This window comes from Sceloporus occidentalis, unplaced genomic scaffold (assembly GCF_023333645.1).
Source record: "Sceloporus occidentalis isolate IW3139 unplaced genomic scaffold, rSceOcc1.0.p SCAF_1, whole genome shotgun sequence".
NCBI lineage: Eukaryota > Metazoa > Chordata > Lepidosauria > Squamata > Phrynosomatidae > Sceloporus > Sceloporus occidentalis.
This window is the reverse complement of record NW_028316981.1, coordinates 299,506,216-299,525,393: the sequence shown is the minus strand read 5'-3', so window position 1 is coordinate 299,525,393 and position 19,178 is coordinate 299,506,216. Positions and strand designations below refer to the sequence as shown.

The window sequence follows — 19,178 nt, the reverse complement described above, 5'->3', positions numbered from 1 at the left end:
TCAGATCCAAAGATCACATTATGAGTTCATAGCTCAAGCAAAATTTGAACCTAGGATTTCCAGCTCATGCTCTTTACTCACAAAAGTGCATCAGCTCTCTCTCTTGGTTTGTACTCATAGTCTCTTGAGACAAGTACTGTTGGCTTTGTTCTTTCAAAAAGTATGCAGTGCCCAGAATTCTAAACCAAAATGCAGTATGTGCTAAAGTATTTGAGTTTTAAAGAATTGCTGGGCTTACTAATAAAAGCCAATTAAAAGCTTATTAATCTTATGGTTATGACTGTTGGTGCAGAAAGGCTCTAAAAATCATCCATCCCAGTTTTCTACACTAAAGCAGTGTGCACAGATTTGTTCTCCCTATACATATGCTTCCCATATAAGTTTAACAGATGGCACATAGACCACTGCCTCTTAAGATATCTGATGCCGGCCACCAGCAGTTTCCCCTCCAACATGCCAGGGATTGGTACCATATTCATGTCCATTGGCTACCATTGTTTCTTTCCTGGAAGCTCTCCAGGAAGTCCATGGGTCACCATTTTGAGTAGCCCTGATCCAGACTGTTCCTTGTGTGGAAAATTATCCCTGAATGAGAGCCTCTTTACCAGGTTACAAAATGGAGAGAGGGGCAGTGGTCATAATCTGGAGTCTCTCTGATCAAATGTTTAATCAATCACTTAATCCTTCCTTTTTCTCAAGAATTTCAGGGCAACTGAAGGCAGCTTTTTCAAGACTAGGAATAAAGGTGTCTTTCAGCATAAAAGAAATGCAAGTAAAACCACATATAGCTAGAAACATACACATTGAAAATTGCTTATGTTGGGTGGGGAGGGTACTTTCTTCTGTGGAAGGAAAAGTTCCATAGGGAATTCTTACTAGATTCAAAAAACTTCCCTTGATTTGTGAAGGGAAGTATGGTGCTTGTATGATCACAACATATATCTGTTTACACCAAAACTGTTGGAATAGGGTGAATGTTGTCAAAAGATGTCCCTATTGGATATATGTTAAGAGAGGGCTGGCTGTAGCTTTTGCACTCTGTGTGGCTATTAATGCCCTCCCTCTCCAAATATAAATATATTGCTTTTGATTTGTATTTCCAAAATGCTACCAGTTTTCTCAGTGCAATGTTTGGTGCTTTTGGTGGTGGTGGTAGGGAATACTTCAGTGTGTACCTACTATCACTAGTTAATGATTCATTCAGGAAGTCTAGAAAAGGTACTCCAAATGCTGCCCTTTTTACACTGAGTCCTCTGGATTTTTGGTATTATTGTTGTTGTTTTCCTTTTATGCCACGTATGTGTTCCCTAAACCAATTTTGTACTTTTTTAGAAATGGAAAAAATATGTATGTATGTAAATATGTATAGGGAGACAGAAAGACACCTGCATGTTTATACCTCTAGTAAAAATTCCATTCTTAAAAATCAAGGGAGATGTCGCTGTTTTCAAATGTTATACATTTTGTCCATAGTTACTGTATTAAACACATTTTTTATGTTAATAAATGTGAGGCAATGTATTTTATTGCCCTGGAATAATTATAAAATTCTGTATTTATTGATGACTTCTTCATCCATTTTAGAGAGAGGAGATACTGATCTTCAAATAGTTCTTCTGGACAGTCTAGCAAAAGCAAGAGGTTTTTGCTGATTCAGGACATTTTGGGCTTTTTTTCATAGATGGTGACTAGTCAACACTTGTGGTTCTTGCCTTCCCTACCCGTGCTTTTTGTACATATCAAATGTTGGGTGGTTAATGAAGAATTCTAAAAACTGTAGTTGAATATGCGGGCTCCTGTTACACTTCTGTCAGTGATGTATACTAGCTTATCACTGCCTTTAAACAAAAAGAAAACTGTGTACCTCTGAAAGCCGCACACTTGTTGATGTGCACTTTTTGACTTGTATAGCAAAATGGGTTATCACTATGTGGTGATGGTTGTTTTCGGTTTCTTTTGTACAAACTGAATGAAATAATAAAAGTTACCTTTTTAATACAGGCATCTTTTAACAGTTGTTGGTTTATGTATATCTACATTTCCTTACCATTGCTACAAACCAAGATGATATCCACCTTAGGCCAGGGAGGAGAAATGTTTACCCTCCAGGTAGTATTAGATGGTAGCTCCTATCATCTGTACTAAGGCAGCCAAATTAACTGGAATTCATTGCACAAGCATACCCCTCTATATAAAAAATGTTTACTAGAATCTAGCTTTGTTTCTGGATACTGTCCAAAGTGTGTTTAACTTTTAAAAGCTTAGTTTGGCCTGGGATTGGGACATCTGAAGGGCTAGCCCAAGGCATTTTGCAACAGAAGGCCTGCCTCCAAAATCATGGTACATGTTGCTCTAGTGCAGCCAAGTGATTTTCATACCCGATGTAGAAAACCACAAAGTAACTTCTGTTCCTTGGAGAAAATACAATTATAGTAAAATAATATTGGTGTTAATTAGCTGTTTCCTCTTGATACTAATAGCAATGTGAGATAGGACCATGGTGGGAGAGGAAAGGACGAAGCCCTCCTTCCACACCAAACTGCTGGTCCTGATCCTCAGGCATATCTGGTCTTTAAAAACAGTAAGGTGTCTTGTTATACCACATTGGGGTCATACATAGTTACTGTAGGTTCTCAGTTTGTGCACAGTTCTCAAGATCTCAGATTGAATCAAAAATCCAAACTTGCAAAAGTTAGTCTTTCAAATAACTGCTGCAATTCTTCAGGTAGAGGATTCATGGAGAATCCCGAAGTACATAAATGTGGGATAATTCTGAAATCATAATGAGAACATTGTCAGAAAGGTAAACAGTGCATGTCTTGATCTCTGTGACAAATTGTGACAGGTGGATAAAAGGACATAGGAAATGGGGAGGATGTCCAGGATGAGGAACTGTTGGTCCTTTTCAAATGATTTTTCATGCCTTGTACAATTTCCATTGTGCTGCAGCTGTTTTTCAACATGTGCTGACCCTTCTTGGATTAAGACTTAGTTTTATTGTCTCCTCACCTAAGGCAAAAGGCTAGAAGTCCTTAAATAGAGCATGAGACCTGACATAAGCCTAGAGATAATCAAGAGAAGGAGAGAAATGAAGCTCATCTTGCTATCCTTGCCTTATGTTACTTTTGCCATAAATGTAACTCTTGGATGTTGGGAAGATGTCACTGAATTCCTTTCAGACCTGAATGCTGAAAAACCTAAAGCTTATGCTGTAAAGAGTAAGTAGATTTTAAAGAGTGTATTCTTTTCAGTTGGTTGAACTATTAATTTATTTGAAATATTTATAATTCATTATTAATTGAGGTTCCTTACAAAATATTCAAAATGCAATACAAAGAGTCAGGATGTTGGACTCTTTTGGGACAGGGTTTCCTTCCCAAGCTGCCAGTGATGTATCTTAATTCTTAGCATCTGGAAACAACCTCTGAGAAAGATGCTTATCAGATGGAAATTCCCATTTTCTAAAGCTGAATTTCCTGGCTTAAATAGAGCTTGGAAATGGTCATGGTTTGGAAATAACTTCCAAAGTAGTAAGTAGTTCAAACAGTTATTTTTACATTTGTGTCTCAAGGACAGGACAGCCCCAAGAGGAGTGATGTTGGCTGTAAGAAAATTTTCCTTGGTTGTCATATAGCTAACCAGGAAGCCAGACCAATTAAAAAATTATGCCAGAAAGGCCAATGGTCACCTGAAAGCTTGTTTCAGTTACTTTCTAGGAGCTTGATACATTTAATTAATTTAGTTAATTGATTTCCGGGATCCTGATAAATGGTTTGCTTATTCAAAAGCAACAAACTGTTGGAACATCTCTCTGCTTCGGTCTTTAACAAACAGAGTAAACTAGAAACTGGAGTTGATTTGATTATCTTGCCTAATGTAAGAAATGGTTTCTTCATATGATAGCTACCCTATCCTAGGTGTTAGGAAATTTACAGAAAGCTCTTTAAGGAAACCTATCCTTTTCCAGAACTGTATAAGTCTGAATTCTTTTATATCCAGTAAGACTGATTAAAAGCTTGTGTGGTCATAGTACCATTTGTGGCAAATATAGGAGGACAGGATCCAATAGTGTCAGTACTCTCATGTGGTTGTGCCCTTTTCATAGTAATTCTTCATTGAAAGTTTTCCAGGCACGAGTGTATTTCTGTTTTCTGTCCTCGCATACCCTCTCCTGTGAACCAAGACAGCCACTGATTGGCCAAGAGTAGTGTTCCAGACGCTTCCAGCTGGCTCTGCAGATGCCCAAACAGTTCTGTGCTCTTCTGGACATTGGTGAACAATGAGATAAGAGTATACGTATGTTGGCAGTCTTAAGTTTTCTCTAGCAGCATTATATTAAAACTCGGTCAAAGCTTGCCTACCTCAAGGCCTGGAAGTTTAAACACCCCAATTGGTCACAAAATTCCTTTGCTTGTGTGTGTTAGTTTTTTTAAAATAACTTTTAATAGTTGCTGGGTTAATCCTTGATGAAATAATCATATCTGAGCAGTGCCCAAAGTTGAGAGGTTCAATACCTTTTCTGGCAAACACTACTAGTAGCAGTCAAAGCATTTGGCTGTTGCTAAAGGTATGCCAGTAATGTCAGCTATAAAGTATTGAGGCTATGTAGCAGTCATGATTCTTTGTGGTACAGGGCTAGCAATTCATGTATTGCTACCACTACCTTGAAGACCAGGGTTTTCTTCTTTGTTGGTGCTTCATAGTGGCCAGTTACTCTTTGCTACACTGTAGCTCCTATCTCTGATTGCTGGATGAAAAATCAAGTCGCCCCTTGAACAGGGATGGGGAATCTTTGGCCCTCTGGATATTCTTGAATTCCTAACTCCCATTAGACCCACACAGGGGTTTATCACACATGGGGAAATTGGGAGTTTAAACGGGGTATATCCTGTGAAAATCGCTCAATCACTATTAAAAACGCAATTAAGTTTTTCACACATAGCGTGATAAAAAAGCCATTATCCCAGGAATAACCAGGAAATAAATAGCAACAAATCTTTCACAGAATAATGGTGCCTTAATCATTTTTGATCACAACATTGTGTGAAAACCTTTATCGCAATTGCACTATTTTTGTGGGATATTCCCAGGATAATGGCACTTTAATAGCAACATCATGTGAAAATCTTAAACGCAGATGCACTATTTTCACAGAATGAACACCCTTTACGCTTCCAGTTGTCCCCATGTGGTAAAGTCCTTAGTGTGGGCAATTGTCAGAGATGATGGGAGCTAAAGTCAAATGTCCTGAGGGCGAGATGTTCCCTACACCAATGTGGAATTGGACCATACCTGGATTTTTATATTTCTGGATGCACACATAATATTTGTTTTGCTTCTTTGCTTTTATGTTACAGTGTATGATTCTGTTGGGAAACCCAGCAGCAATATTCTTGGTGGGAATACGGACAGACTAGGATCATATACTGAATGCATTTCTGCTGAGGCTCCTTCTGGAAGATTCCAAGGGCAGTACTGCAAACTCCAAGTACAGCAGGTGTGTTACTCATTTGGGGCGATGACTGTAGTGTTAAGGGCTGTGTTGTTCCATGCCCAGTTCCCAGAGGACATCTAGTGAAAAAAGTCTGAAAACAGTTGTAATACTGCCGTTTGCATTCTAAAGACATAGACGGAAGCAGTGGTTTAAAATGAAGACATAAAGACCATTCTAAAATCTGGCATGATGCTCCTCTTTAAAGATTCGTGATGACGATGGCAACGATGATGATGGTGATTAGATTATGAAATCTTCCACTAGACAGCTGATTTAAAAAAAAAAACCAAACAACCAATTAGAACATTTCTCTCCATTGTTTGTGACTGTTCTAATAAATTACTTGAGCACAAATGCCTGCTCATCTATGAAGTCCCAGTGTTATCTATGGCAAAGCACAGACTCTCCACTCAAGTTACCCAGAGTTTGAAAAAGTTTGTTTTTTAAACTACAATTACTGGAAATCCCTAGCCAGTGTCCACATTGATTAGTGGATTCTAGGAGTTGTAGTTGAAAACAGTAACTTCTCTGAGCCCTGAAGACATGCCACAGTTTCATCTTGAGGAAAACAATTAGCCCATGTCCAGTGCTTTGGTCTAAGGGTGAGAAGGGATATACATAAACAGAGAAGCCTATTGTTGTTGTTGTTTGCTGCCAACTTCAACTTATCATGATCTATGAATGAGAGATCCCCAAGAGTCCCAGTCATCAACTGCCCTAATTGGGTCTTGCAAACTCAGGACCATGGTTTCCTTAACTGAATCAATTTAGGTTTTTTGTGGGGGGCTTTTGTAATCCTGCTTCGATCCGTTGGGAGAAGCAGAAAAGTACAAATAAACTTATTATTATTATTATTATTTATTATTATTATTATTATTATTATTATTAATTCCTCTATAACATGGTCTTTCTCTTTTCCTACTACCTTTCATTTTACCAAGCATTATTGTCTGTTCCAATATGTCACGTAGTCTCATGATTTATGTCCAATGTACTACAGCCTCAGTTTAATCATCTTGGCTTCTAGCAAATGCCCAAACTTGATTTGCTCTAGGACCCCTGCATTTGTCTTTTTAGGAGTTCATGCTATCCATAGAACATTTCTCCAGCACCTTTTCAATAAATGTGAGAAGGAAAGATTTTAGCAGGTGCTGCACCTTGTCTTTCTTCCAATTCACGCTATTGAGCCATCAAACTCAGTACGTATTGTTTTTACTACAGTGACTGTGGAAGTGCTCCAGGGTTTCAAATAGGAATCTTTCCCATGAGCTCTATGTTCTAGTTAGTCTACTTGCTCCATTAATGTACATAAACCCAAGATTTGTCAAGTTTTGCTTGAATGCTGTTGAAATCAATGCATTTTGAGGTTATCTGTTTTGCTTGTTTCCTTTTGCCAGTATCAACTCAATTTTTCTCTTAAATCTATTCAACAATGGTATTAAAGAAGCATTATACTTCCCAGGACAGAATTGATTACTACAATGGAATATGTGTCCCTAATTCCTGCCGTGAAGAGGAAATTACAGCACTAGCCATGCTAGGTAAATAGACCATGCCTGGGTTGGACTTTATTGTATAACAAAATGTTGATGATTAAACCATTTCTGAAGATTTAAAATGTATCAATTTTCCAAATGCTGTGTAAATGTTTGCATGGATGGGTTATTGTGGAAAACACAGTGAATTAGACCTTTGCTCTTTTTCATGTTCATGCTTAAGTCTCAAATAAATAAAATGGTTCACACAGACATAATTCTAGTGTCTTATTCCACTTAAACACCACCAAAAAGTGGGAAACACATCCCTGCTTCTGGTGATGCATAAGTGACCATCCCCACAGGTACAATTTTCATAAAATTTGATCATGCTAAAATAGGTCTAGATAAAATCATGGAAATAATGGCTATAATACAGGCATACCTTGGTTAGTGAAATATGTATATTCTTGGCATTACTTCTATAAGAGAAAATTTCATAGCGGAGGCAAAAATAACATGGATAGAATAAGGATAGGTTCCTACATCACAAAAAAAAGCACTTTGATATATTTCAGCAAACCTTTTGTTCAAAACTAACAATATGTATATGTGCAATGAAACAATCAGGTTAGATAGACTTCGCATAAGTACACAAAACATTTTGAACCTTTGAGAGACCACTTGAAAGCTTCCAAAATTGTCCTGTCCTAGGGGGCTTTTCTCTTTCAACAGACTCCTCTTTTCTTACTTCATTTTTGCTGGTGAAACTGCTTCTTAACATGCTTGGGCTATCACTCTGCTTTGCTGTTCATGCATGCTTGGTAGGGATTCTGAAGAAAGCTGCTGTTTACCTTACCTGTTGTAGGCAGGCACACATGGCTACAGCTAAAGTAGAATCCTGCTCTTTCCACTTCAATCCACAATGCAATGTTTATTGCATTGCTTACTACAGACACACTAAGTCTTGTGTTTCTCCAGCCCTCCTTCACCATCCTCCCATTCTGATGCTGCTAAATACTTCTAGGTCGACAAGGACAGGCAGACGTAAAAAGACTTTATAAATTGCTTCTTTGTCAGAAGCTTTGTTAACTGAGGTATGCCTATACAATACAGTTTGCCATAGTAGGAAAGACTTTTAGCCATTGACCTCTGTGTCTCCTGAATCTACTGATGTCCAGATGTTCATTGCTGATGGGTAACTTCAAGGCCGTTCTTGTTCTCCTTTGTTGTTGCTGTTAAGAGCCTTCAACTAGACTCTGACTTACAGCAACCCTGTCTGAGAGTTTTCTTGGCAAGATTTATTCATATCCATCTGATCTTTTATAAGAGATCTTAAGAAAATACTCCACTTCTGATTATGAGTGTATGAATTTTAGATGATGACAGTTGTTTTATTGAATTAATAGTATTGTTATTAATTTTTCATTGTATTTTTATATGGAATTGTAATTTTATTGATGTAATTCCACCTCGATCCGTAGGGAGAGGCGGGAAATAATAATAATAATAATAATTATTATTATCATTATTATTATTATTATTATTATTCAAACAAGGTTTGTCTTTGACATCCTCTAAGGCTAAGAGAATGTGACTTGCCCAAGGTCACCAATTGAACTTCCATGGCTAAGCAAGGATTTGAACCCTGGATTCCTCGTGTCTTAGTTCAACACTCAGACTGCTAAACCATGCTGGCTTCATCCCTTCTTAGGGATGTCCATTTTTACTGAAGTAGACAGCCTTTCAAAAGAGGATTTTGCTCTGTAAAGTAGGATACATGACCACCCTGGGCATGTATTTTAGAATGCAGATTATGATCAAATGCCTGTCTGTTGAAGTAGGGTGGGGAAGATTTCAAGCAAAGAAATGGAAAGTGGGAGGAGGATGTTGAATCTTTTGTAGCACTGCCCTTCTGCAGTTCCTGCTCCTAATGCATTTTGCCTAGTCATGCGCTGAGAGTGGAATCCAGATTGATGGGCAGGGGATTACCCTGGCAAAGCAGTACAGACCCCTTCCTGTGTTGCCACTTTACCACATGAAATTCTTCCCTGTCCCATCTCAGAACACATTTTAATGCACAGGACGTTGTTGGGAACATGTAATTGAACCTTTCATCTGGCGCTGGTCTAACCACCCATTTGGTTTATAACAGCTCTATTTCTTCCATCTCCCTGTGAGAAAGATGAAACTGACAGAGGAAGATGTGAGCAAGATTAGAGTGCTAACCATTTACTACTTTTCAAAAAGGAAATTTGCAATAACAGCTCTGTATGCCAAACAGAAACACTTCTTGGAATTTAAAAAGGGCAGATGTTTCTATTTACTCTGTTGAAGAAGCTGCTAAGATATGTGACGGCAAAGTGTTTTGTCCTGACTGCAATATTAATGTTATTCTTTCTTGACAGATGTATTTAAATTCAAGACCATCTCTTTTCTATTGCCTTTCCCATCTCCGTTTGCTCTGAATTCAACAGTTTCATTCACACAGGTAGCCAGATGCACGGCAGGCCTTTTCCCCACTGATGCGTTTGTAGCAGTTTGTTTGTAAGTATTGAGGTCAGGGGTGAGGAATGGTGGGGAGAGACGTTGGGAGGCTTAATCGGGCCACTGCCTTGAAAGACCGTGCCTTTCAGGAGTGATTGTCACTCTATAGTAATAAGCTTCTATTTTCTCTAGGCTTGTTAGCATTGTCTTCATCATCTTGCCACTCACTGGAACTGTTTACACTGCTGGTGGATGGAGAAAAGTTAGGTGCAATGAATTGCCCTCAGATAGTTTGCCTTCTGCAAATTATGGGAGCACATCTTCAACTGAAAAAAATACAAGAAAACCAAAAGCAGAGAGAAAACATAGTCATGAACCTGCATCAGAATTGCTGGCAGTATCTGATGATTCAAAGCAAAGTAGGAATTATTATTATTATTATTATTATTATGATCAAGATCATCATCATCATCATCCTCTCTTCCTCCTCCTCGAATCGTAGGAAGGAATCCCAAGTGAAATCTATATCCACTACTAGCCCAGGAATTCACTGTTAAAGCAACCCTGATAGAGGACCACTTAACCTCTTTTGTTCCAGAGAATGACAGTGCATCTCAAAGGGAAAAGTTTCCCAGTGATGGTGCTGTGTCAAACTCGGTATCATAACTCATATTTTGTGAAATAAGGTCAAATAAAATGACTGAGATATTCATGCAGTAATTTGTTGAAAATGGAACTGGGAACTGGGCACCAAATTAAGCATCATTAAAAAATGGTAAGATGTCGCCATCCATTTTTCAATTACTGAGCTACAGATCTTACTAAAAGTCATATTCAGCCTGCTTGATATCAGTTCACCATTTTTGGTGGCATTGCTCATGGACTATATGTGTTTTTATAGCTTTTTGTGTTGGAATGTAGAAATATGCAACCACAGCTCTTGATGGGTCTCCAGGGGTCAGTAAAAGGAATGACCCACTGTTAGGGACACATTGTGGGTTGTTCCCACTTCGTCTTCTCTGCTCAATTGCTTCCTTGCTTATAGGTTTTATACTTCCAAGGGTAATGCCACATCTTCCCACATACTTCCTTCTTTTACTTAGTCATCTAATCAGTGGTAGCAGAGACCTTCTTTCCTCTCTCCCAAATATGTAGTTCTCTAATAACAATTTTCTCTTATATGATGACAAATGGTGACCCCCAAATATTGCTTTCAATACAGGCTAACATCCTGTGCCTCTTCTTTCTTCAATTGTTCCTGAGGTTGTATTGTATTTGTATGTGCATGATTAAGGTTAACCATATCTTTGGACACCACCTTAAACATTCATCTGAATGATGTTCAGTGTAGAGATTTTAAATAAATAAAAACTGTAGTGGATTGCTCATGAATAGACACACATCTGTGATTTTATTTGCTGTCAGTTTAAACTTCAAGACCCTATCTTCACTTTGCTTGTCATAACATGCATAATATATGCTATAATACTGTATGTGTAGTAAATATATCAGAATGAATGTTTGGTATTTTAAAACTCTTCAGGTACTTTGGATTTTGTCCTGACGTGTTTTTCCTTGCAAAAAAATCTTCCAGCCCTTTGGCTGACAGAACCTTCTCGAGAAGTTTCCTTGGCTCTAAATGGCATCAGAACACTAAGTCTTTTGTGGATAATTTCTGGACATACTAGTCAGATGACAGCATGGCAGAACTTAGGTAAGAGCTCAGTGTACCAATGCAGTTATGTTTCTGATTCAAAGGAAACTCAGTGCTCCCTTTATGCACTCACTTATCAAGAGAGGTACTGTTTTTAATTTATATTTGACAATAAGGGTTATGGTCCGTGAGCTGTCTTTCTATTAAATATGCCTGGCTCTACTTTTTATGGACCATAATCAATTGTGAAGAGTTGGCTCATTAAATGAGGGCAGCAAACCTTTTAAACAGCCATAAAGTTGGAAAGAGCTATGTTCTGAGACTTTCTTTTTGATGAAGGCCTTTCTGTGTCAGCAAATTGAATGAATACCTGGTATTTTTTTTCTTGCCATAGTCACAGTTTTATCTTTCGTGAGGGTTTTCCTCAAGTATTATTATTATCATTTATTTATATAGGACCATCTATGTACATGGTGCCTTACAAGTAAAAGAAAAGAAAACAGCCAGCCCTGCCAAGAGCATACCATAAACACACACACACACACACAGAGAGAGGGAGAGGGAGAGGGAGAGGAAGGAAGGAGTAATACAAATATAAAGCTACACGATACAATTTTAAAAACAAATTATCCAGAAAGAAATACAAAACCAATGCAATATAATAAAAAACAAATTGATACATACACATAACCAAAATATACAAGATTATAAAATAATAAATTAAAATCCCCAAAGCTTTAAAAAACAGACCAGTTTTTCATTGAGATTTAAAAACAGTAAAAGGAAAAAGCAGTCCACAAATGTTCAGGAGTATGGACCAGCAAGGGAGAAAGGACAAAAATGAACAAAGAAAGAAGAAACCCTTGACTAAGTGAGAAACCTGGAGGTTCTAGAATGCATTACCCTTGGAGGTCTAACAGAATGCATGGCCAGCAAAGGCTGGCTGCAAAAGTAGGCAATCATACATCATAACTTGCAAAAGTTATTGCCAAGGTGGAATCAAAATGTTTAAAATAAATCATAAAATGGTTGAAAGCCTCTGTATATCTTTATCCATGCATTAGAAAAAAAACACTCATGGTATGCTTTTTTCAGCGAGGTAGCTGTATTAATCTGTTTCAGGATGGAAAGGAAAGTAAGGAGGTGGGGAATGAGAAGGAAGCTAGCAACACTTTTAAGATTGATTAATGAAAGTTAGAATCACATAAGCCATTGTATTCCCTATTACCATGTATGGATGTGAGAGCTGGATGATTAAGAAAGTGGATAGGAAGAGAATTAATACATTTGAGATGTGGTGCTAAAGAAAAGTGCTGAGGTTACCATGGGCAGCCAATAAATCAAACAAATGGGTCCTAGAGCAGATCAAGATGCCAAGAAGACAAGACTGAGGCTGTTGTACTTTGGCCATATCATGAGAAGGCATGACTCACTGGAAAAAACAATAATGCTAGGAAAGGTAGAGGGAAGCAGAAAGAGAAGAAGGCCACATGCTGGATGGATGGACTCTATTAAGGAGGTCATGGGTATGAATTTGCAGGACCTGAGCAGAGCAGTGGAGCATAGGGAGTCTTGGAGATGTCTCATCTACAGGGTCGTCATGGGTCGAGATTGACTCGAGGGTGGATAACAACAACAACAGTGCATTTTCATGGATTTCAATCTATTTCTTCAGATGGTGAAGTAACATATTAAAGCCACTATGTTGAAAAAAAGTTCATAGGATATAAAAACATCCAAATTGTGGCTGAAGGTAAGTAGATGTCCCTAGATCCCTTGACTCTGTTTGGTTTTAATATCTATTTCCTATATGTTATTGTTGCAGATAATGGATTAGAATGGGAAGCTAAAGTGCCCCAAAATCCTGTTTACATATATTCTCTCAGTGGACCATTTTATTTAGGTGTGGATACATTTTTCCTCATTAGGTAAGTGACAATATTATTAGAACCACCACTACCCCACTGTATATCTAGTGTTTAAACTAACAGAGCTCGCGATGAAGCTGGAAAGATGGAGATGAGAAGGCATCATCAGGCAGAAAGCAAAGCAGCAGCAGACATTTTTAAAATCTGCTCAAACAGAATCATAGAATCTTGGAGTTTGAAAAGAACACAAGGGCCATCAAGTTCAACTCCCTGCCATGCAGGAATACAGAACACTCCCAGCAGATGGCCATTAAAAGCCTCCAAAGAAGGATACTCCACCACTTTCTGAGGCACTGTTTTCCACTGATTTCATAAAAGGGTATAGTATTAAAATGGCCTTCATCACTCTTCCATTCTGCTGGTGCTAGCCTGTCCTCCAATGTCTCAAGGAGTACATATGCTTGCTGATGAGCACAGAGCTCAGCTAGCTGGGATTGTATAGAGACACTGCTCTTAAGAACACAGTTCTTCACAGTTAGTCAAACTATGGTAGGCATGTGTACAACCCTTGACATCAAAACACTGCTATGAAACACAACATTGGAAGCATTGCACTGTGCTGATGGCCTGAGAGCTATCACTTATGTGAACACTTCATTTTACATTTTGTTTGCTTTTTAATATCTGTAACATTAAACTTCACCAAGCCATTTCACTATCATATTTAAACAAAATCATAATACAATGGGGCCCTTACTTTACGCGGGGGATCCATTCCAGACCCCCCCCCTTGTAAAGCAAATATCGCGTAAGCTTGAGCCCCATTATAGCCAATGGGGTCATGCTTGCTGCGGGGCCATGCATGCGCCCTGCTGTCACGCATGCCATTCATGAACCCCATTGGATATAATGGGGCTCGTGTTCACTGCGTGGCAATGCTGTCTGCAGGGCGCACACCCATTTCCCAGGTGGCTTCAGCGTATGCTGGAAGCCACCTATAAGCAGCCCACGTATAGTGCGGGCTCACTGTAGTCTGTAAATTTATAGACAGGTGTCTTAGTTGTTGTTGTTGCACTTTTTTGGTGTTTCATTTCCCTCCCACCCTCCCATTCTTTGTAGTCATAATATGAAATACTCTCCGCAGTGAACAGCTGCAAGAAACAGCTTGGGAGCAATTATCCACTTTTTATAGGAAGATGTGTGTTTTAAAAAGACCACCAACACCATGAGGGCACACCATGTCTTCGTGTTAAGTTGTTAACAACTGAATTACTTTCTCCAACAAAACACTGGGACGGGATGGGATGGTTAAGAGGAAACATCTGAGAAACTGGAATAGTACATTAATATCAGTTTCTTTCCCTACAGTGGCTTGTTGAGCTCCTGGTCTTTCTTGAACTTGTTGAATTGCTCAGGAGAAGAGATTGGTTTTCATGTCACACTGAAATATCTTTGGAACCGACTTGTCCGGTACAGTTTCTTAGCATTTCCTCTCACAGCTGATTAATGAATTACTTTGTGGGTTATTTCATAGAAAATATTTCTGTATCATTTTTCATTTGCATGATGAAATTCCTCATGAGTGGGAGAGGCCAGGTTAAAATAATAATTTCAATAAATGCTGAAAACATGATAGTCTTGATGTCTGACATACTGCAGGGGAGATTTCCCTTGACAGGATGAATGTCATCATGGAGAAGGCATATCTTGCTGTCAGCCTTGGATTTTCACTGCCCCATCCTGGATTCATCCCTTTTCACTTGCTGCCCCTCACTCCTGGAATCTCCTTCCCCCACAAACATGGCTCATCACTTCTTTACCCAGTTTCAAAACTGAGTTTAAGACCATCCTGTTCAGAGAAGCATTCCCAGGCATTGTGTGACTATTATTTGTTATTTGACATTTTTAATTTGTTGCCTGCTTTACTTTATTGAACCCTTTCCTGTATTGTTTTGTATTATTTTTATGTATTATACTGTTATTTCTTAGATTGTATTCCATGGGCAAGTTTACTTTATCCATTTTATTGTTGGTATGTACAGTGCTATGTAAATCTACAACGCTATATAAATAAAGCATAATAATAATAATTGGAGGATTCCTGCTTAGTCCTATAGTCATTAAGCTGTGGGGTGCCACGGGGTTCTTTTTTGTCCCTCATGTTGTTTAATATCTATATGAAGCTGCTGGATTCCAAGTGGAATACGTGACTCAGAGTGCTTGGTGCCAGTTATGACTAGTGCACCAGCTCTGGCCTTTCCTGGACAAGGACTACTAAGACATATTAGTAATCCTTGTCCAGGAAAGGCCACAGCTTGTGCTTTTATAAATGTAGACATTATGTTAATTTTTTCAGAGTTAATATTAATTTCTGGGTTAATAGAAATCAATATTTTTATTTGGTATTTGGGGTAGAACACAATCTTGTTAATAGCTACTTCCTGATGGATAGTCATGAAGTTTGACTATCTCCTAATGTTTTGAAAATTTGGAAACACTACTCTGTTTGGCAACTTCCTACTTAGACTACTATAATGCATAGGGAGCCCTGGCTGCACAGTGGTCAAATAGCCATTTACAGCCACAAGTTGTGAGTTCAATCCCAGGGACTCCAAGGTCCACTCAGCCTTGCATCCTTACCCAGCTTGTTGAGGACAATTAGCTTACCCATTTAAACTGCTTAGGGAGTGGTAAGCGGTATAGAAATGTAATTGCTATTGCTGTTGCCCTTGAAGATGACTCAGAAGCTAAAGCAAAATGCAGCAGTAAGATTGCTTGCTCGGGTACCATACAGACAACATGTAACACTAGTCTTAAAGGAGCTGCTTGTTGTTGTTGTTGTTGTTGTTCACCTTCAAGTCATTTCTAACTTACGGTAACCGTAAGGCGGGCCTATAATGGGGTTTTCTTGGCAGGATTTGTTCAAAGTAGGTTTGCCATTGTCTTCTTCTGAGGTTGAGAGGACATCACTTGCCCAAGGTCACCATGTGGGTTTCATGGCGGAGCTGGTCTTCAGAGTCATAGTCCAACACTCAAGCCACTACACCATGCTAGCTCTCTAAAGGAGCTGCACTGGCTCTTCCAGAGGGGATTTCCTCTGTTTCCCACTAGCAGGAGCAATATGTTAGAGGAAGACACAGCTGTGGCACCCCACTGATGGAATGGCCTCCCCTTGGGGGCCCAACTTGTTCCAGTGTTACTTTCTTTTTGGCGCCAAGTCAAGGTGTGGCTTTTTATTAAAGACTTTGGGATCTAATGTATTTTTAAGCATGTATATTGTTCCTTAAAGAAATTATCGAGGCTTTTTAAGCTGTTCCAATTTGTAGTATTTTTCTCTTGTTTAAATTAGTTATTGATCTTAATCCATAATTACTTAAATCATTCTTTTTGCTGCGCTGAAATCTCATGACAAAAGGGAGGGATAAAAAAAAAAGGGAAATAAATAAAGTCTCATACACTATTTTAAATGGTTTTAAACTGTCTTGTTTAAACTTGCCAAATTGTTTAACATGTTTTTACTCTGTTTAAATTGCTTTTTTTACTGCTTTAAATTGTTTCTGTTGATTTTATTCTATGTGTCCTTGAGTTCCAGTGACAAAATAGGGTAGAATATAAATATTTTAATAAATATAAGATAAAATAATCAAATCATTTGTTCAGACTATAATTAGTCTTCTTAAGGGTTTCAGAGGAGGAAGGTGTTTGTGAAAGGACAACAGTCCACTATTTGCCAAGCTAGTTCCCTCTTACTGGGAAAACATGATAGAAGGAGTCCTTAAGCAATAATGCATATTACTTCACTTATTTCAAAAGATGGTAAGACAGTAGTGAAGGGAAGCTCGTGCTCATTATCCTGAGTGGTGTTCTGAACTTCTTATCCAAAGTCCTGTTTTGAATGCACCACAAACTACTTTTCAAAGGAAAAGTAACATATATATCCTATACTTCCAGTTCAGATGCAAATATTTTGCAAAAATGGCTTACAGGTACAATCAGTTGTAAACTTTGCAGTGTCTAATAAGATGCTGAAAAAATATGCACCCTCATCTAACCTAACAAATTTCTACTATTGCATTTGCAGACTTCAGCCGCTCCATATGTATTCTGTATGTCTTTTAGTTGGATTGTATTCCATTGTTCCTTGGGGACCATTATGGGAATACTCAAAACTTGAGGTGGATAACTGTAGAAGTGTGTGGTGGAGTAACCTATTGCTGATCAACAATTTCATCAATGGACCTGAGTCTGTAAGTCTATACTGTATAATGGAATGTTGAGCACTGTGGAATGAATTACCCATGCAGTGGCCCGGTTTCCATTACTTTCTATCTTAGTTCTCTTGGCTGAAGAGATATAGGATGAATGCATGAGCCAGGGCCTTATGTAGACAGTGATGATAGACTAGTGGCAGAGGAAAAGAGTACTCCACATTTAATGCCACCCTGGCAAAGCTTGGGGAAAGCTGTTTTTTTTACTATACTTTCCACTGTCCTCAGCCAGCATAGCCAGTGGCCATGTTGGGTGAGGGATTTGGGAACTGCAGACCAAAAGTAACTTTTCCAAGTTACTTAAAAGTAACTTTCTCACACTGTCTCAGAATTTTATACTCTGATCATGTATGAGCCAAGATTAAGTTGCACATGTGGTGATGAGTGGTAGGGCCATGATCATTTCCCATTATGGGCAGGGAAATTTCCTCAGCATATACATATCACATAGCAATTGAGCAAAATGCCACTGGGAGTAATATTTAAACACGTGCATGTATATTGGAAGCTGTCTATTGATGGGCCAAGCAAATAGTTGATCTAGCTCAATATTGGTTAGTTTGATTATTGAATCAGATAAATGTTCCATCTAGTTCAAAATTGCTTGCTCTGGATTGACACTGGTTTTCCAGGGTTTCATACAACTCAAGGGTGGGCATCGGTAGCTCTCCAGATGTTATTAAATGACAGCTCCCATCATTCTGTTGGCTATATGGGCTGGGCCTAATCGGACCTGCAGTCCACCAGCGTCTGGATGGCCACATGATTCCTACCCCTGCCCTACTAGTAGAGCCCAGGGATTGAATTTACCATATATACTCATCTATAAATCTAAAAATTTATGCCCCAAATTTGACCTCAAAATTCTAGGTCAACTTATTTATGCATCAGTATGGCAATGTGAGTGCAGCTCTTTCAGATTTCCCCATGCAGTTTCTTTCTGTCCTGAGCCAAGCAGATAGAGTCCTTGGTGGTTGATGTCAGGGATGATGGGAGTTGTGGCTCTTCACCTCTGGCCTGGAACTCACCACCTGGTTGTGCACCACGCTGACCAGTTTTGGCCAGTTGCTATATCTTTGCAAGAGTTGCAGAGAACAGGCTGAAGACCCCGACAAACTCTCCAAGCCTTCTCACTCTTGCTTCCACAGAAGTCTTCACCCTTCTTCACCAGGGTCCTGCTGGTTCTTGTAGCTTCACCCAAGACACCAGACAACTCAGTAGTCTTATATAAAAGATCTACTTTATCCTACTATATACACAGCTCCAAACTATCCAACACAACAATACTCCTCACAACTCCAATACTACTCAACTACTACCCACAAAATGCATTGGGATCTATAGTCATTATTATAGTCAAAGCATGGTACCACCCACTGTGGTCTGTTTCCACCCAGTAGGCGTGTACATCATTCCCATTGGTTCTCTTGTTTCTATCCAGATTAGATGATTTCATCATCTCAGCCTTGACCACTTAACAATTCTCAGGTGTTTTCAATTAACCACTTTACATTTCTTGTCCTTGGCACTCAGGACTTGTTAATTCTATTATCTTTTACACCTGTGTGGTTGCTACTTGCTTCTGCTGAGTCACCCTGACTCTCACATACATGTTTTATTTCAATCACTGTATGTCCCATGTTGCTTTTTCCTTAACAATCCCCTCCGAAATAAAATATTGTATGTGACTTACATTGTCATTCCAACCATTTGTGTTAACCTTTCATGTTTCTCTACTGTTAGCGCTTTTGTAAACAAATCTGCAATGTTATTTTGTGTCTCAATGTACCTCAACTCTATTTCTCCTTTTTGAACCATGTCTCTTACATTTTGGTACCTTACGCCCACATATTTGGTTCTGTTTTTCAAACTTTCTGTTTCAGCCATCGCTATGCATGATTGCGAATCTTCTTGAATTTCTACTGGTATTCT

At 38.7% G+C, this 19,178-nt stretch overlaps 1 protein-coding gene across 1 annotated transcript in view; it reads left to right on the top strand.

Annotated features, from left to right (window-relative positions):
- The window catches only part of LOC149324147 (O-acyltransferase like protein-like), a 42,299-nt gene that overhangs the window by 4,305 nt on the left and 18,816 nt on the right, over positions 1–19,178 (top strand). Inside the window, exons 2-10 of the mRNA XM_089496992.1 lie at positions 3,015–3,218; positions 5,358–5,497; positions 6,957–7,035; positions 9,378–9,516; positions 9,649–9,875; positions 11,000–11,170; positions 12,936–13,038; positions 14,347–14,448; positions 17,060–17,225. Coding sequence (XP_089353118.1) covers positions 3,044–3,218; positions 5,358–5,497; positions 6,957–7,035; positions 9,378–9,516; positions 9,649–9,875; positions 11,000–11,170; positions 12,936–13,038; positions 14,347–14,448; positions 17,060–17,225 — 1,302 coding nt within the window. The 5' untranslated portion in view covers positions 3,015–3,043. The remainder of the gene's footprint in view (positions 1–3,014; positions 3,219–5,357; positions 5,498–6,956; positions 7,036–9,377; positions 9,517–9,648; positions 9,876–10,999; positions 11,171–12,935; positions 13,039–14,346; positions 14,449–17,059; positions 17,226–19,178) is intronic.